Source organism: Achroia grisella, unplaced genomic scaffold, assembly GCF_030625045.1.
Source record: "Achroia grisella isolate CSIRO2021 unplaced genomic scaffold, CSIRO_AGI_Agris_v1 utg976, whole genome shotgun sequence".
NCBI lineage: Eukaryota > Metazoa > Arthropoda > Insecta > Lepidoptera > Pyralidae > Achroia > Achroia grisella.
The window spans coordinates 1,808,147-1,827,133 of record NW_026713078.1 but is presented as its reverse complement, the minus strand read 5'-3'; the positions used below and the strand labels follow the sequence as shown (position 1 = coordinate 1,827,133).

The 18,987-nt window shown below is 31.4% G+C and overlaps 1 protein-coding gene across 1 annotated transcript in view; it reads right to left on the bottom strand.

Annotated features, from left to right (window-relative positions):
- Nucleotides 1-4,422: 4,422 nt before the first annotated feature.
- Nucleotides 4,423-18,987, bottom strand: part of LOC131854294 (glutamate receptor-interacting protein 2) — a 77,915-nt gene continuing 63,350 nt past the window's right edge. The window contains exons 6-16 of the mRNA XM_059205392.1: nt 17,214-17,315; nt 15,446-15,602; nt 13,315-13,541; nt 12,445-12,590; nt 10,775-11,135; nt 10,547-10,702; nt 9,994-10,122; nt 9,085-9,600; nt 8,284-8,480; nt 7,188-7,295; nt 4,423-4,720 (exon numbers count right to left, since the gene is read on the bottom strand). Coding sequence (XP_059061375.1) covers nt 4,649-4,720; nt 7,188-7,295; nt 8,284-8,480; nt 9,085-9,600; nt 9,994-10,122; nt 10,547-10,702; nt 10,775-11,135; nt 12,445-12,590; nt 13,315-13,541; nt 15,446-15,602; nt 17,214-17,315 — 2,171 coding nt within the window. The 3' untranslated portion in view covers nt 4,423-4,648. The remainder of the gene's footprint in view (nt 4,721-7,187; nt 7,296-8,283; nt 8,481-9,084; nt 9,601-9,993; nt 10,123-10,546; nt 10,703-10,774; nt 11,136-12,444; nt 12,591-13,314; nt 13,542-15,445; nt 15,603-17,213; nt 17,316-18,987) is intronic.

The following is an 18,987-nucleotide window of genomic DNA, read 5'->3' as shown; positions in this document are numbered from 1 at the left end:
GAAGTACATGCCGCCACAACTGTTATCCTAGACGGGGTAGACAGAAGCATTGTCAACTTTCGTTGAGGTGGAGGAAACATTTGACTCGCCTACAATTCGCTCGATATATTTGGAATACACGCTCCCAGCGTGTGACTACCACGATCTCTCAGATTAATTTTTGGTTTGATATCAGTATTTCCATCGACGCAGTGTCAGGCAAAAACATAAATTGACATTAATTTTTGTCTAATATCAATCAGATTTGTCAATCACTCAGAGGTAACCACAGTTGACGTTATGGTGGTGTTTAGAATGAACTTAGAAAAAAATGATTTAGCTTTCTTCTCAGGTAATATTTGACACTCTTATGATTCGTTGTACTATTTTAATCCTTGTCTAGAAATATTGCTTGCCGTCATATCTCGGATAAATTTGATCCGTAATAGAATTGTCCATTATATAAAATAAGATCTACAAACATCATAAGGTGCAAAGATTCAGATTCCCAAGTCAGAATTGTGCCATTTCAAAGGAATGACACGGCATTGGACACTTTTTTAACAATCAAATTATTTTTTTAATTCTGTAGTAACAAAGATGTCGCAAAATATCCTTGATTATAAAAATAGTTTGTTTTTTAAAACTTAAATAATAGTACTATCACTTTGTATAATCTGCCAAACGAAATATATTAAACCGTTATTATTAAGGTCTCTAAGCATGAGAGAGTTTTATTAAATTTAGCATTTAGCAAATATGAATTATTGGCATAAAACTAAATTCATATAAAACAGGCATTTAACCACTAGAAGCTGCTAGTAATTCAGAATTTCATAATATTGCAAAATCAAATGCTGAAATCAAGTGATGTGATGGGGAAAATTTGTGGTCAAATTTTAATGAAAGCAAAATTAAATCACGCATATCGTTTTATTAACTCGAATGTAGCATCTAGGCTCACTGCTATTACTCAATTAATGACACATTAATTGACAATTATGTATATTAGCCTTACAATTAAGGGTACAAAAATAAAATGTAAAAAATTACTAACTACATATAAATATGGGCTAACGTTGACAACCATGCCAATGAAAGATGTAATAATAGTACTCGTCGATCGTATTGATCTTGATGATTCTGTTACTTCAACTGAATATTATATGTGTATAATGTTTGGCTGGCTGGGAATTTCCAGCGCCATAAAACTATTTCATAAAAAAAAACAACTGATTACAATATGTCTGCATAACGCACTACATCTCAAATAGTGTTACAACTAAAAAATAAATTTGCTAAAAAGGCGTTTCAAAATGATTCTACATAACTTTGCACTTTCCAAGCGATTTATTCTAGAGTCTATTCTATCTAATTCCGATCTTATGATATTGAATTAAGATTTTAATTCTATTGCATATTTTTTATCCTCTCGAATAAGCAATATGTCCATTCCTTATTTTTTGTTTAATAAAATAACCATTGTTATTGATTATTTAGATTTATTTAGTTTTGATGACATTTCAAAACATCAGTACAAATATTAAATTAAAATAGATATTGAACATAGACTCCAGAGTAGACCTGTTTTAGAACAAAGCGATTTTATTGACACATTTGAGCTAAAATTATAACTAATTATAAACTTAATAGTATACACCATAAAAGTTCTTTACTATTTCTAGACCCCTGACACTATTTGAGCGTAGGTGCGATTGTGCAGTATAGCCAACAAAAAAAATGTTGAAATGATGTTAATCTTTGAGCGAGTCTAGTAAAAGCACAAAATATTTACCAACTTTGGGTTGACAGTAAAAATATTTCGTCATAAAAAAACTTTTCTTGGGAGTACTACATAAAGATTATTATTATTTTGTTGCAAAGCTTTTAAAGGTTTTTAATTATGTTGAGATATTAAATGATAATTTAAATTGATTATTAAATTATGCCCTTTATTTGCTTTGTTGCATTAATTAAAAACAAGCTAATCAGTATCTTGTGCAGAATTTTAATGAGTCTTCTTCTTTCTTGTTTAATTAATGACATTTCTCTATAATTAAATTATGTCGTAATATTTTAGCAGTCAACCATTGAGTATTATTTAAAACTTTAGCAATAGATGAAGTTATTCTCAAACAACATTAATTTTTAAATCTTTTAAATTTTATTTTCTAATTAAAAAATTTATCCAAACAAATTATGCAAATTGTTAATCGTTTCTTCATTCTCTATCTACAACAAACCTTTACTATGATCTATATAGAAACACTCCAAGTCATACTGTACTCTAATTAAACATGTTAAAGTCCAAAGTTATTAAATTTACAATATTAGATACGACGTTCTATGGTGTTGAAAATGACATTACCGTAGTACTATTATATATTTTACACGATTTCTAAGCTATTACATTTCCTATCAGTCTGATTTTAACAACAGTATCACTACAAACCATGGTTACTTCATTATTTACAATTCATTACATTCTGGGATAGGTTCAATACATTTAAGTATATAATTAAACGTCGTACAATCCAGCTTCTATTCCCTGAATTTTACAATTTAAATATTCACGAGACAAAGATGTTCTCAATCGAAACTGAACATTGTCCACTGGAAATACAATTGAATTTGACATGACTATATTTTGACTTGTAAGTCTTATATTTGCGTTTAAAAATTGCAGTCCAGACACTAGAAGCAGGATATTAACACCGATCCCGAACATAAACAGACATTTAAGTCGCAAGACTCCTAAATGGCGTGAAAGGACGGGAAGTTTAGATTGAGAAAAATATTTTGGCTCGCGTTCAAACAGTAGAAGATTAAAATAATTCTGATTCTAATTTACAAAGTAAACAAACGATTGTATCTGTATAAATTAGACATATTTATAGTAATGAGATGGATTTACTAATGGAATTTTAATTGCAAATGTCTGAAATACAATGACAGAAAAATGTTAAAGAAATTTGTATCTTGATGTATCTTTAATTTAAAACACATTTCACAGTATGCAGAATCTTATATATTTGTAGTCTAAATGTTTTGTAGGCAAATAATTTGAAATACCCAAAAATGTAAGCATCAAATGCAAAATATTTGAGTATTTATTAACCAAATATTTATTTGACAAAAAATATATAGTTTATCCTATACTGAATTTTAGATTTCATTCACTGGTATCCAGTTTGTTAATTAATTTATGATTATAATACTAAACTTCTAAGTAACTATGCACAACAAATAGGCACATTATGGGATTATTAAACAGTGACTTAAATAACAGTTTCAAAATTTTTTTATAATGTTCAATCTTCTCTAATGACTATGACTTTGCATTCCTTATGCAGATTCTAATTTAGTTATTAAAAAATATAATAATAACATTTATAGCTATTACATAGTTTAATATTCTAACTATTATACTAAGACAAACTTCAATTCTTCCTACAATTTTAGTTCTTCATATTCTACATAAATGTGGAAACCCTGACATATTTCGTTATATTTGTTTTATACGTTTGTTTATTGATACATGTAATATCGCATCATCATTGCCATCATCATCGTCTCTATCATCATCATCACGATTATCACCATCATTTATATTTATTTCATAGCATTAAATCTACCAATTTGTTGTTGTTGTTTACCTCGTAGCTATTTTTATTTTGTTTTTATACTTTGTATTGTACTTTACCTTCAAGATTATCATCCCAGATCTTGGTAGTGATGATGATAAATTCACCACATAACATGCCCACTTTTATTTTGGGTATATTTGAATCCAATGTGGTAGGAAATAGCCTACCGCCGTTTGTTTTGAGTATTGTTATAATTTAACAGAGAAATTTGTTTATTTCTATTGATTATAAATCACATTTTCGTATGAATTTATATGTTGATGCATTCACATTTGCAATGATTGCAATTTTCTACATTTTAATAGTAATACATATTATGAATTTTGGGTTAGTCGTCAAGATATTTCAAGACGAAATTTCACCAAGAAGCAAAATGGACATCTGAAAGTAAATTTTGAAATCTACTGAAGTTTTAAAAATTACAATAAATGACAGCCTCGTTGGTTTAGCGATTTAGCACTCCGCTTTACTCAGATGGTCGCGGGTTCAATTCATCGCACAGTACATACATTTCAATTCATGAGTATGATTATTTGTATTGATCTGGGTGTATTCTATGTATTTTATTTGTTTATAAAAAAATGTATCTAAGTATATTTATCACCTGTCTAGTACCCATCACAAGCTTAGCTTGAGACTAGATGGCGTTATGTAAATTGTCCAGTTCGCTTCTTTGAAAGAGTTGTTCATATCCAAGAATGGCATGATATATGAACACTGGATATCGACTTTACGATAAATCCTGTACAATATTGAGTATTATCTAAACATCTGCATTTTATTTAAATGTATAATTATAATATTATTTTAAATTTTCAATTAGTAGCACATCCTAAATCGTAACTTTCAATGTAGGTATATCTAAAACTATTACAGCTATTTATAAATAGATTGTAACTATTTGGAGTTCCCTCACAGTTCAATGTTTATTTGATATAAATTAAGTACACACTTCAATAGTACTTTTATTAACACTAAATCTTCTAGTCTTTGGTGTTATTTCACTAAAGTCGGGTTAGACACTAAATAGTTTTTGTCACTATACTACTGTCGCTCGGGCTTGAACTGTCATCCAATCTCTGATTCTTCAGATCCTGAAAATACAAAAAAATATTAAATTTGTAACTCGAAACTCAACATCATTTAATCAAGTATGATCATTAGACCTATTGTGCCCATCACCTTTTTTATCATATCACACTACTGTCCAATTCGGCTAGCTACTTCAATTTAGAAGAATTGACAAAAAACTGGACTATAATTTTTTTATGTTATAAATTTTTTTTTGGAACTGATATTACATAGTATTTAAAATGATAATCAAAAATAATTTATTTATATATCATGTATATTTCATGAATTAAAGATTCTTCCTTCCTGTCTATTTCAGTATACAGATTCAATTGAGAAGAACTGGCAAGAACCTCAACTGATTTCCTTTTATTTAAAACCAATTTATTTACATTGTAAACTGTCTATGTCCATCATTAAATGAACCGTCGTCCATGCACGCGATTGTCATCTTATTTACTTAGACTCCTGTCTATTTCAGTATACAGATTAAATTGAGAAGAACTGGCAAGAAACTCAATTGATTTCCTTTTTTTTAAAGCCAATTTATTTACATTGTGTAACTGTCCATGCACGGGATTTTCATCTTATTTACTTAGACTCCTGTCTATTTCAGTATATAGATTAAATTGAGAAGAACTGGCAAGAAACTCAACTGATTTCCTTTTTTTTAAAGCCAATTTATTTACATTGTGTAACTGTCCATGCACGGGATTGTCATCTTATTTACTTAGACTCCTGTCTATTTCAGTATACAGATTAAATTGAGAAGAACTGGCAAGAAACTCAACTGATTTCCTTTTTTTTAAAGCCAATTTATTTACATTGTGTAACTGTCCATGCACGGGATTTTCATCTTATTTACTTAGACTCCTGTCTATTTCAGTATATAGATTAAATTGAGAAGAACTGGCAAGAAACTCAACTGATTTCCTTTTTTTTAAAGCCAATTTATTTACATTGTGTAACTGTCCATGCACGGGATTTTCATCTTATTTACTTAGACTCCTGTCTATTTCAGTATATAGATTAAATTGAGAAGAACTGGCAAGAAACTCAACTGATTTCCTTTTTTTTAAAGCCAATTTATTTACATTGTGTAACTGTCTATGTCTGTGCATGGACGACTATTGCCATGCACGGTTTCATACAGTGCATGGCAAATAGTCGTCCATGCACGGGATTTTCATTGAATGATTTCAAGTAATAGTTTAGGTAGTGCATATGTCTAAAATATTTAAAATAACAAATCCCTTATCTGAACAACTAACGCCATACAAGATCGGTCCCCTAAATAACGGTTTCAGAGTAATATGCTTTATACGACGAGTATTACTAAATATTTTTTTGAGTAATTGAAATGTAGATCAAAATATCAATATATCTTTTGGTATTTTGAAAAGTTACCACTACAATAAAGCTCTTTCTTTATTGTAGTGGAAACTTTTTTAAAAGAGTTTTTTTTTTAGTAAGAGGAAACCTCTTACGGTTAGAAAAACACTTAGATTTCACCGTGTGGGGATGAAGTCCCTATCGATCTTCTAATTCAATCATTGCATATCAATGCAATGCAATGTAAATTAATCATATGTAATTTATTAACAGTAATTAGGTAAACATATTAATACAAATTAAATTACTGCATTGTATGATGATAATAAACGCTAATAAATACCACTGCTCATGCAATAATTAGGGTCAAAGAGTTCTCTATTTATCGACATATTGTACATATTTACAGCGTCTTTTAATAAGATGAGCATGAGGTCAGGTCAGTCAGCCCATATAGTGAAATAATTATAAGATAGACAATATATAGATACGCCCTCGGTGGTCTAGCGGTTTAGCACATCGCTTCAAAACCGATGGTTGCAGGTTCAATTTTTCGAACTATACAAAAATGTATTCAAGAGAATTTTTGTATCGGTTTGGGTACTTTCTGTGTACATATTTACAAAAAAATATCAGTTGTCTAGTACTCACAATAACACAAGCTCTGCTTGGCTTGGCAGAATGTGAGTTGTCCTAAGATATTATTCTTATAATAATTAAATAAAAATTTGTTTATATAACAAATGAAAATTTATTATATAAATATAAAATGTATATTTTCAAAACTTTATTGATGAAATGAAAAATATGAACGTGGATGGATGGAAAGAGAGGGGACGCCCTAAAAAAAGATGAATGGATTGTGTGAAAGATGATATGAATACAAGGAGACTATGCTCAGATATGACGGCCGATAGAGATCAATGGAAGAGAAAGACATACAATACAGACCCCAAATAATGGGATAAAGAATGGGATAAAGGCAAGACAACGATGATCATGAAACGAGTTCTTAATTTGGTCCATCTAGCGAACATCATCCTAACAGACTAACTGACCTGATTTGATAACATCATCATAATCTTATCATCCTCCACTAATGTAAGTAGTTAGTGCAGGTGTTCCATTGCGTATTCTATATACAAAACAATATCTTACCCTGGAGGTTGCAAGCCTTTGCACGACAATCTCGAGACGATCACCGGCCGATGCTATCAGTGGTACGGTGAGACAGCAATCGTAGTCTACCGTTCTTGTACCATTTACCTGTAGAATTATAATTACAATTTAATAATAATAATAACATTAGAAAATTTACATGACGTCATCCAGTCCCCAGCTAAGCAAAGCGTGTATTATAGGTATTAGATAATTGATATAAATATATAGATACATGTTTTTTATAAATGCGTATATATTGTACATAGAAAACACCCAGACCGATACAAACAATCATACTCATTAATACAAATGTTTGTACCGTGCGAGGAATCGAACCACATACAGATATATTGTAGGTATCCACAAGTTTAGTTTAGTTTACACAACATAATGGTCAAATATTACTATGAAATATTATTAACTAGCTACTCGCCCCGGCTTCGCACGGGTGCACATGTATTATATATATAAACCTTCCTCTTGAATCATTCTATCTATTAAAAAACCGCTTTAAAATCCGTTGCGTAGTTTTAAAGATTTAAGCATACATAGGGACGGACAGACAGCGACAGCGACATTGTTTTATACTATTAGTTGATATTATTAGATGATATGATTGATATAGATTGAGCTACGCTCTTGTCGGAGCTCTTGCCATTTTCCACTATCTTCCATCATGCTCTTCAAACGTTGATACGACACGACTCCAATTTTGTATTTAATTTAATTTAATAAATCAGCATTGTTATATTTGGAAATTTCAAAATAAATAAATGAATAACTTTGACGGCCTGGACCGGGTGGTCTAGCGGTTTAGTATACCGCTTTATTTCCGATGGTCGCGGGTTCGATTTCTGGCACGGCAAACATTTATGAATATGATTGTTTGTATCGTCTTGGAATTTGTATGTATGTATTTAATAAAAAATCTAAGTATTTATACCAGTTGTCTAGTACCCATAACACAATCTCTGCTTACCGTTAAACTAGATGGTGCTATATTAATTGTCCAGAGTTTATTTATTTATTAAATAAAAGTAAAACCGCAAAGTAACTCCTCAACAATAAATTCGCTCATCAAAAATTGGCTAACCTGCAATATTCTGTCGAAAGGCCTCAATAACCCTACAATGTCGGCGGGGCCACCCTTCCTTATTCGATTGATGTACACCCCTCGCTCATACAATCCATCAGACACTGAGAAGCCGTAGTCATCGTAGATAGCGTCCTTGTATAAGATAACGTGGTGTATAGAACCGCGGGCTGGTGATGCTTCATTGTTGTATAGACCTGTTAAAGCAGTTTTAAACATATACTATACTAGCTACTCACCCCGGTTTCGCACGGGTGTATATGTATTATTATATATATAAAGCTTCCTCTTGAATCACTCTATCTACTAAAAAAAACGCTCCAAAATCCGATAATAAATAATACACCCGAGCGAAGCCGGGGCGTTTATAATATACTAGTTGAGACCGCGGTTCCCGAACGAAATCTGAAAATCCCCAAATTTACTGATGTGTTATTCTAATATATAAGCCATATCACTGTAAAGTTTCATCAAAATCCGTTCAGTAGTTTTTGCGTGAAAGAGTAACAAACATTTATCCATCCATCCACACTCACAAACTTTCTTTATTTGTAAGAATACATAATTGACCATTTTAAAGTGTATTTGTATTGTAAACATGATAATAATTACATATTTTTTAAATTTATTTATTTTTTATAACTTCTCAGACATAGTATTACAAAAGCTATATCTGATAAGAAGAGATTATACACAAATTTCATGAAATTATCAAACTTAACTGTGCAATAAAAGTGAAAAAGGTTCGTAAAGTGAGAATACAATTAGCTTTGTGTGTATTCAAGCAAGTAATTGAATTACCTGGAACATCATTTTCATAAACAGGACTAGTGGAGAATTGAAAACTTGTACCGGGTATATTTGGTTTGTGCGGAGATTTCTGCGGTGTTGTTACCGTATATATACCGTTATTTAAATAATCATTATCCCAATTAGGACGTCTGATCTTCGGCGATACCATTCCATATGGCCCCATCTGCACGTAATCACATTTACACGACGATCTCTCCATATTGTGTAACTGGCATTCCTTCATATTTGATGTCAAAATCTCGATTTGCTGTACATCATCCTCCCTCGTGATATTTTGTTTGTTCTTCAGTGTATTTTCTGGAATGATGCATGTGTTTTCGTAGTGGAAAGTTTTTAGGGAATTGTTCAAAGAGTAATTCGGTAGTGGTAGATCGTTAATGCTGTACGGTGCAGCTGAATTGAAATTAGACGCCATTAGTTTGTCCTCGTCTGTTGGAGAGTACGGCTGTTTGTCTATAATTCTCGTTTTATCTGGTACTGCATATTCTATTACGTCTGAGTTACCTAGAACAGAAAACATTATAATAATTTTATCGGATAAAGCTTGTATATAATTATAAGGTTTCTGTGGTCTAGCGACTGGATTACTTTCCAATAAATGTAGGTTCAATTCCTCGCACGATTCAAACATTTGAATTGATGAGTATGACTACTTATTTGATCCGGGCATTTCCTATGTATTTTATATGTCTGTTAAAAAAAGTATTTATATCAGTTGTTTATTACCAATAACACAAGCTCTGCATAGCTTAGGATTCGATGGCGCTGTGTGAATTGTCCTGATAAACGATTGTTATTGATAGTACTGTTCATGTTTATAGGTGACGGTCATTACATTCTATCTGGTGGGCCGTCAGTTTGTTGGTCATTGTGACTAACTGGTAAAAAGTGTCTTACCACAATTAGCACTTGTTCTAACAGGTGTATTCTGATCCCAAGATTCAACTGCACTATCATTTGAAAGTCCAGGGCTTGACGTGGAATGACTAGAATCTCTCGCGCTGCATTCAGCACTCTCTAATGATCCTATGTATAGAGAATTTTCATTTCATTTTAATTATTACTTTAATAGACTATTAATCAATATTAAATTAGGATTAATCACAACTAATTATAATATAATCAGAACAAAACAAATATTAAACATATTAAAGATTATTTCAATTAGAAAAATGCAGTTAAACTTTGCAAGAATAGATATGACTTAATTTTCTGATTGTTAATTTGTAATGTAATATTTTTAAAAAATCCAATTTGCATGCCTCCTAATTATGAAGTGAATATTTGTACCTTATTTTATTGTATAGAAAACAATGTTCAAGCAAATGAATTATCTATCTATTGACTTGAAAGAAATACTTAACGATACAATTTAAAAAATCTTTCACAATAATTGGATCGCGAAGCCAAGTCGTTAATATAATATGAGGATATTTTATATTCATTTTACCTGTAACTTTTCTGCACAGCTGTAATTGAATTCTTTGACCGCTCTGTTGGAGAAGTTTAATAGCTTCAGAAAGTGGTTTGCTGAGAACACTCTCACCGTTTATGCTTAATAACTCATCGCCTATAGCTAATTTTCCACATTTCTCAGCTACGCCTCCTAAAATACGGGTATAATTAAAATGTGAATATACGTATCTGTATAAAATTCATGCAATTTTCTTATTCTTACCCTCGACGAGACCACTTAACAAAATAGGCTGCGTTACGTCCTCGCTACCAGCGATTGTTAATCCCAAGGGCCCGTTCTCTTGCTTAATTAACTCGACAGTGAAAACAGCCGTATTACCATTTTCATTGCTACCGTGACTGCGTTCGCTTTCCTTAGCACTATTATTAGGGCTCTCTGTATGGTGCCCAGAATCTTCGCCGCTATGTACCACTGCTTTAATTTCAATATTACTGAAACTTTGTAATGTTAGTTTGGCGTTGTGCTTGTGAATATTCGCCCAATCCTCGGTTAGGTCACGCTTTCTGATTTTCAACGTAATTATATCGTCCGGTGAATTTTGTAGAATATTAAAAGCCGTATCCTGAAAATAATTAGCAATTTAAAATCAATGCCGTCCACGTACTGGCACATCATAAATATATTCATAAGTTTTAGGTTAATATACGGTGTGTATTTTTAGGACATTGTGTAATGGAATAAATTATTTACAAAGAATAATCAATTTAACGAAATAGGAGTTATTTTGCGGAAGTCCATTTTAGTCGCAATTTCGTTGCCGATGAGATAATACTAGGCTTCCAAACTATATTCATTGCCTGATGATAACTCGTTTAGAAGGGAAACACGTGTCGCAATATGGGTAGATTCAATAACGGTCGGAATTTGATCACCAATACAGGAGGTCGTAACACTTCCAGTAGGGGTAGTCTGATTTCCACACTGATTATATATGATCTCATGGTAATGGTAATGATATTAAACATAAATAATATAATTCATTAAGTACAGAATACTAATTTTACCAGACGTAATGCTAATTTTTAAACACAAAATAATAATCTATGTATGAGAGATGGTCCATAGTAAGAACTACCAGGCTATTATCTCTTAAAAACTCAATTTAGATGGATAAGCTTTAGTATAGTATTAATTTGGACAGTTCCAATTCCGCGGGCCATGTTCAGACTTGAATTTGGTGATTTATGATGACATTAGTAATCCTTCTGACTGAGTAACCTTAAATTTACTAGCTCAATATAATCCATGAATACACATAATAAAAGTACAAGTAGTACAATAGCAACTATAAGATAACAGAGTAGATTCTGCAAGAAATTTTCTTTTTGATGAAATCAAATCATTAAATATTTGCCAATATTTTATTTACCAATATTTGATTAAAAAAGCAAACAATATCTCCAAATTTGTTGGTATGAAGTTGGATATTTTGTCCATTTAGACTGCACCTGATCTTTCTGCACTTCTAGACAGGACAAGATTTTTGAGAGATTTAGCTGGTATACGTCTTGCTCTCACTTCAACCGCATATAAATTAATCACATACCCATTTGTTATATATTTATTTATTTCTATGACATGTCTTTAGGTATATTTGTTTACCATAGTACAGTGAGCTCTGCACATTTACAGTCATTTGTCGTTCATTCCTTGAATAGTAATATTTATTTGTTTCTTTGGCATGGTCTTTAGGTATATTTGTTTTCCATAGTACAATGAGCTCTGCCTATTATGGATTTGGCGTGAAAATAGATGGATAGTAAAGGCCAGGATATACTAGATCGTCACACTGTTGCTTACAGTCACAGTGGTTAATTCACTCCGTAATAGAAATCTCATTAGGCTCCAGTACTAAATTGTCTAGCACTTACCAGCGATAAATTATGTAATGGCTGCCCATTGATCGCAAGCAACTGATCTCCCGGGGCCAGTGCCCCGCTCCTGTGTGCCACGGATCCTGGTTTTATATCTGATATCACCATCGGTTCTTCATTACTTAATAATTTTTGTTTACATCCTAAAAATAGTCATTGGGATTCAATTAGACAAAAAATATAACTTAAATGTTAATACTGAAAACTGATTTTCTACCCATCTTATAAGATATTATATAGTAATGCAGATGTTTAGTCACAAAAATATAATTAGTATAATCACGCAGTGCGCATCACGCATCTAGCAGTGTAGCACACTGCCTTATTAAGAAGGTCGGGGGTTCGATTCCTCTCACGGTACAAATGGTCTTGGTGTATGTATGTAATACAAAAAAAAATGTATCTATGTATTTATATCAGTTGTCTAGTACCCATAACACAAGCTCTGCTTAGTTAGTCTGTTTGGGATTAGATCGCGTTATTTGGATTGCCCTGATATATTATATTATAATGTAAAAATAATCAAGAACAAATGAAATCGATATGGTTATTAAAAATATCTAGATATTATTCCATGCTTACGTTTATTACAAGATAGATATAATGATATAGTTTGATTTATTGACAATATTTTAAAAGCCTACAGATAATAATTAACAAGGTTATAATTTGCATATATATTTTATAGCATAGGGGACAAATAAACTTGCGGCTCATGGTGGTAAATGATTTCCGTCGCCCATGAACACCCGCAACACTAGAGGAATTGCAAGTACGTCCGACATTTTAAGAAGAATAAATGCCTTTTTTTAAAGATTTCAAAATCGTATCATACATATGTATATATAATGAATAACTTAATATTACCTGTGATAGTAACTCCAAGGCCTCCTGTAGTTTTAGCCAATTTCACATTAAATACACCACTCGAGGCTTCTATCGTGTTAGCCATGCTGAACTCCACGTTTAATGTCAGGTACTTAGGATTGTGGGAGTCATTTCTTCTCTGTAATATTTCATTAGCAACGTCCACAGTCAGATTTTCGTGTCCATTAATGGACATTACTCTGTCTCTTATTTGTACACAACCGGATCTAAAAAGCAACAAATTTATTAATAAGACTGTTCTGTTACAATTTATATTGGCGTATGAATTTTTATTCGTGCAACAATAAACTTGACTACTTTGTCTCTCTGACTATTTTACGTATTTTTAAACAATTTTATATATACCCATTTTTATACAAAAAGCTGTGCCCGCGTTTTCACATTCATGAAATTTATAGCCTATTATTATTCTACTGTATTAGCTATAATATTATAAATTTCCATTGAAATATGTTCAGTAGTTTTTGCGTGAAAGAATAATAAACATTCATCCATACATTTATCTATCTATACACTCAAATTTTCTCATTTATAATATTAGTAAGATATGAAAGTCCATTTCGTAATAATGATTAATGAATTTCTATTAGTAGCTGTAAAAACATGTTTGTCATTTTAAAGATCTTCTATATTTTATTACATCCACTCCCAAGTAATACTGGATATGGCAGAAACTATATATATTTTATGTCTCTATTGATAGTAAATAAGTTAACGACCATATAGAAACTAGTAGGTAGTAGATGAACTATCATGAATATTAAAATCTACTGAGAATTAAGATCTGATATTTCATATACCAGAGATTACGTTGGACTTAGACGAACATATCAATAGAATAAGTAATATAATTAATAACAGTCTAAAGAAACAGCAAATGGAAAAGAACAATAAACCTTAAACATCTAGGAAAATATTCATAAAAGCAAAAATAGGTTTTCGGGTTGTTATTTTGCAAAAGCAAATGTACACACTTCTGGAAATTTATTTATTGTCTGTGAAAAGATACTAAACTTATAAATACAGCTAGTATATTGTAAACTAGGTATCAAGACCAATATATGTATATGCTAATTTATTGAAAAGGAATTATAATAATAATTTATTCAAATTATTTGTACAAATTATAAAGTCCCTCTCTTCTGAGGTAGGTATAGAAAATAACTTTGTTTCCGGAGTCAATATCCTCTTCCAAATTATGGTATACTTATGAATGAATTGATCAGGATAATTTTACCCATGTGAATAGATAATTACAAAGATATATATAGAATAGATCCAGCAGTGATAAATTACTTGTAGCTATTTTGTAAATATTCTTACTTGACAAATATTATAAAACGAATAGCATAGTATATGGTATTCATTTTATAAATGATGTATATATAATGATAAATTACTTGTAGCTATTTTGTAAATATTCTTACTTGACAAATATTATAAAACCAATAGCATAGTATATGCAATTCGTTCTATAATACTTGTGTCACTGCATTCTCTCTAATAGAATTTAAAATTGAATCTGTATTTTAGTAATTGTATAAGATCATTTGAAAAGAATAGTGAGAGAGAAAGAGCTCTAAAGAATTCCATTGACTTATATTATTATATTGATTGGACTTTTTGACAAAATTGCAATAGCATATACGCTAGTGGTCACTCTATTCTCCCTAATAAAAAATTAAAAGTAATTCTGTATTTATGAAATATGTACAAGCTCATTTGAAAAGAATATGAGCTTATTTTCTTCTCAATTCTTCTTAGCTCGAACTGATAGTACATTTGATATATCACAAGAGCCTGTAATAGACCGAATAATAGTAAGGCGGTGTGCTAAATACACCGCCTTACTTCCGATGGTCGTGGGTTCAATTCCTCGCACGGCACAAACATTTGTAATCATGAGTATGATTATTTGTGTCATGTCGGTCTAGGTGTTTACTATATATAATATGTATGTATTTAACAAAAATATATGTATATATATATTTGTATCTGTTATCAAGTACATAACACAAGCTTTAGTTAGCTTAACTTGGGCCTATATGGCGCTGTGTGCATTATCCTAAGATAAAAAAAAGATATCTTGATTTTAATTTTTTTAACATACCTATAAGCTGGCGACTGTGCTGCCAGATGAGATATCACCAACGCTGAATTTTCCTCATGCACTGCCAAACCGCTGCTCTGTCCTGGTGGTACTTCCAACTGAATATTCAACGATTCCGTACGACAAACACCCATACTCATGTAGTTCTGTTGACTATCTGTGGAGTTAATTAACAAATTGTATATTTACATTGGCAGAGTAGAAACTGAAAGGATAGGAACTATCCTAAACAAACAGCTGTTGTCGTAAATCCGAAGGCCCTTTGGCCTAATTCTCTTTGTCTGGAGGATACTTTCTTTTGCCCCCATAGAGTCGTAAGCCGCAATATATTGTGCGCTTACGACCAGATTATCACCTGGGCAATCAACAAGGTGTACAATTGCTGTAAACTTTTCGATAAACCCACAATTCAAAATAGTTGATGTGTATGCAAAGCTGAGTATTGTGAGAAGTTTTATTTAAATTTTATTTAATCTCTTGTCAGATAGTTACTACAATACTTGTACAGCGTCCAAGATAGTTGATGTGTATGGAGTATTGTGAGAAGTTTTATTTAAATTTTATTTTATTTTATATAATCTTTTGTCAGATAGTTACTAGAATGTACGAAACTTCGAAATCTTACAAATAACACATTTATTTTAAGTAATGAGTTAAATTAATATTTTTTCCCACATTTTTCATTGCTGCTCTGCTTCTATTAGTAGTTACCTTACCTTGATGTTACATATCCTATAGCACTCGGACATAATATACCTTTCTAACAGTGAAAGAATTTTTAAAATCGGATCAGCAGAATCGGAGATTATCTCAAACAAACAAACACAAACTTTAAATTTGACAACCTCAGTGGTGTAGCGGTTTAGCATACCGCCATACTTTCGATGATCGCGGTTTCGATTCCTCGCACGGTATTTATTACTCATGAGTATAATTGTTTGTATCGGTTTATGTGTTTTCTATGTCTAATATATATCTATGTATTTACAAAAAAAAATGTATTTGTATCAGTCATCTAGTACCCATAACACAAGCTTTAGTTAGCATAATTTGGGTCTAGATGGCGCTGTGCGAATTGTCCTGAGATTATTATAATATTAGATATACTTCTGGGAAAAATATCAAATAAAAAGACTAATTAACATAAGATGAAAACAGCAGGTTGAATAGCAAGCATAGAATTTTATGGTTATTCAGTAATTCGATCACTGTAATCACAAATAGACGCTCATTAGTATTATGCTAAGTGCTCCCATTACACTGATAATATCTAACAGATAGTTCGATGTTTGGAACTAAGGGAATACACTATTATGGTGTTTCTTTAATGAGAATTTCATGTGGTTTTTATTTCTCTTCTAGTTCGATTTGTTCGATTTCTCACACGGAACAAACATTTGTATTCATGACTATGATTGTTTGTATCGGTCTGGCTATTTTCTATGTATAATATGTATGTATTTACGAAAAAAAATCTATTTATTTGTATCAGTTATATTGTACCCATAACACAAACTTTAACTAGCTTAACTTGGGTCTAGATGGCGCTGTGTGAATTGTCCTGATATCTTATATACTCCAGTGAGAAATTGACAGCAAATATTGGTATTCGTTTATATTTTCAATACAATGCCGATAACAAATATTATTTTTGCAGAGAAGTATAGAAAAAGGTCTATGCAATCACGAGTTACAGTCGTACAGAGAATCCCATCAAATCCCATAATAGTAGCAGTTATTTATCGGATTTGTCGAGTCGATTCCTTACCGTAATCGTCTTGTAAGCCCAGTTTTGGCATAGAGCTTTGTCTGTAGTTCCTTTGACGATGCTTCTTGGTATTAAGTGTTGATGTACCCGATACAGAGTTTTCTGAAACAAATAATAATATGATCAACATTTTTATTATAGAAAAATGTACTCATATTTGCAATAAATTCTTATAGATAAATATTATATACATGTTCATAATTTATATCTCAGGACAATTCACACTGCGCTATCTAATCCTAAGTTAAGCAGAGCTTGTGTTAAAGCTACTAAACGACTGATATAAATATATAGATATATATTTTTATAAATACATACATATTATATATATATAGAAAATATCTAGTCTTATACAAACAATCACATCTCGAATGCATGTTTGGAGGAATCGAACCCATGACCTGTACAATTAAAGCAGTGTGCCATTAGAACACTGAGGTATATTTTATTATAAATTAGTAGTAATCTTAACGAAGTTTATTACAGGAGTATCAACTCAACTGTACTTCTATTACGTATATATTAAAATATGAAATTGTTTTTTTAAATAATTTATTTATATTATACTTTACTTGAATAAAGTGATCAAAACTAGTATCAACAGCCAAATCTTCGGAATCTATTTTGAAGTCAATATAGCAAGGTATACCTACTATCGTCTCTTAAATTAATATTTATTATAATAAAAAAAGGGGTTACCGGAGATTCAGTTATATAATTTGATTAATCATTTTGTACTCACGATTCTCCACAAAGCTCAAGTAAGCGTAAGCCTTTAAAAGTCTCTCTAGATATGTACATTTTCCTTTCTATAAAGGTTTGTCAGTCTTAATTCTACACGAACCTCCATCGGAAATTCGATTCTGATAAGTGGCCAATCTGGGCAACAACTACCTATCAGTTTACAAACTCGTAGAAAGCCTTTGACTATCTAACGACTATTATCTACTTACAACGAATAGAATTCAATCGATGGATAGATAGGTACAGTCTGCGGATGGAAGTTAGGTACGTTCCTAGAGGATTTCTTAAGAAAAATCTCATATTGATGCTTAATATTCAATTCAAGAAGAAAAAGTTTAAACATTGAATTAATTACGTTGGTTTTTTAAGGATAGCCGTTGGATAGGGACATTCTAAGGATGGTAGTTTCATTGTTCCTAGAGAATTTGTTAACAAACATTTTTATTGATGCTCAATTTTTTTTTATACCACTTAGGTGGCAAACAAGCTTACGGTCCATCTGATGGTAAACGGTTACCGTAGCCTATGGACGCCTGAAACACCAGGGGTGTCACATACGTGTTGCCACATAATATTCTTATGGGACTCAGTTGCCTAGATACATCAAAATAATAATTGCATTTAATAATCCAATATTGTCTACTAAGCACTGCCGTATCTAAACTGTGTCACCCCACCTTACATTTTCCTATTGTCATTTAGTATATAAGATCAATATTTCTACGTGCATATTGCCAGTAAATTATCATTTGTAATATACATCGTGTCTACCTACAACACAGTATCATTTACCAGCAACAATTCTGTTGCCGATGGCAACCTTTTTGATAGTTTTTATGTTATATACCGTTTGTTTTCTTATGCCATATTGTCTTTATATTTTTGCTAGCGAGCTGATTACACCTATTTTACCTCACCTAGGAACGTGTCTCATTTTTAACCAGCCCTAATACAGTCCTTCCTTCCGTAACAAATTCTATTCAGCAACAAAAGATCAAAACTTTGAAAAAATTACGTTGGTTGCCTTAGG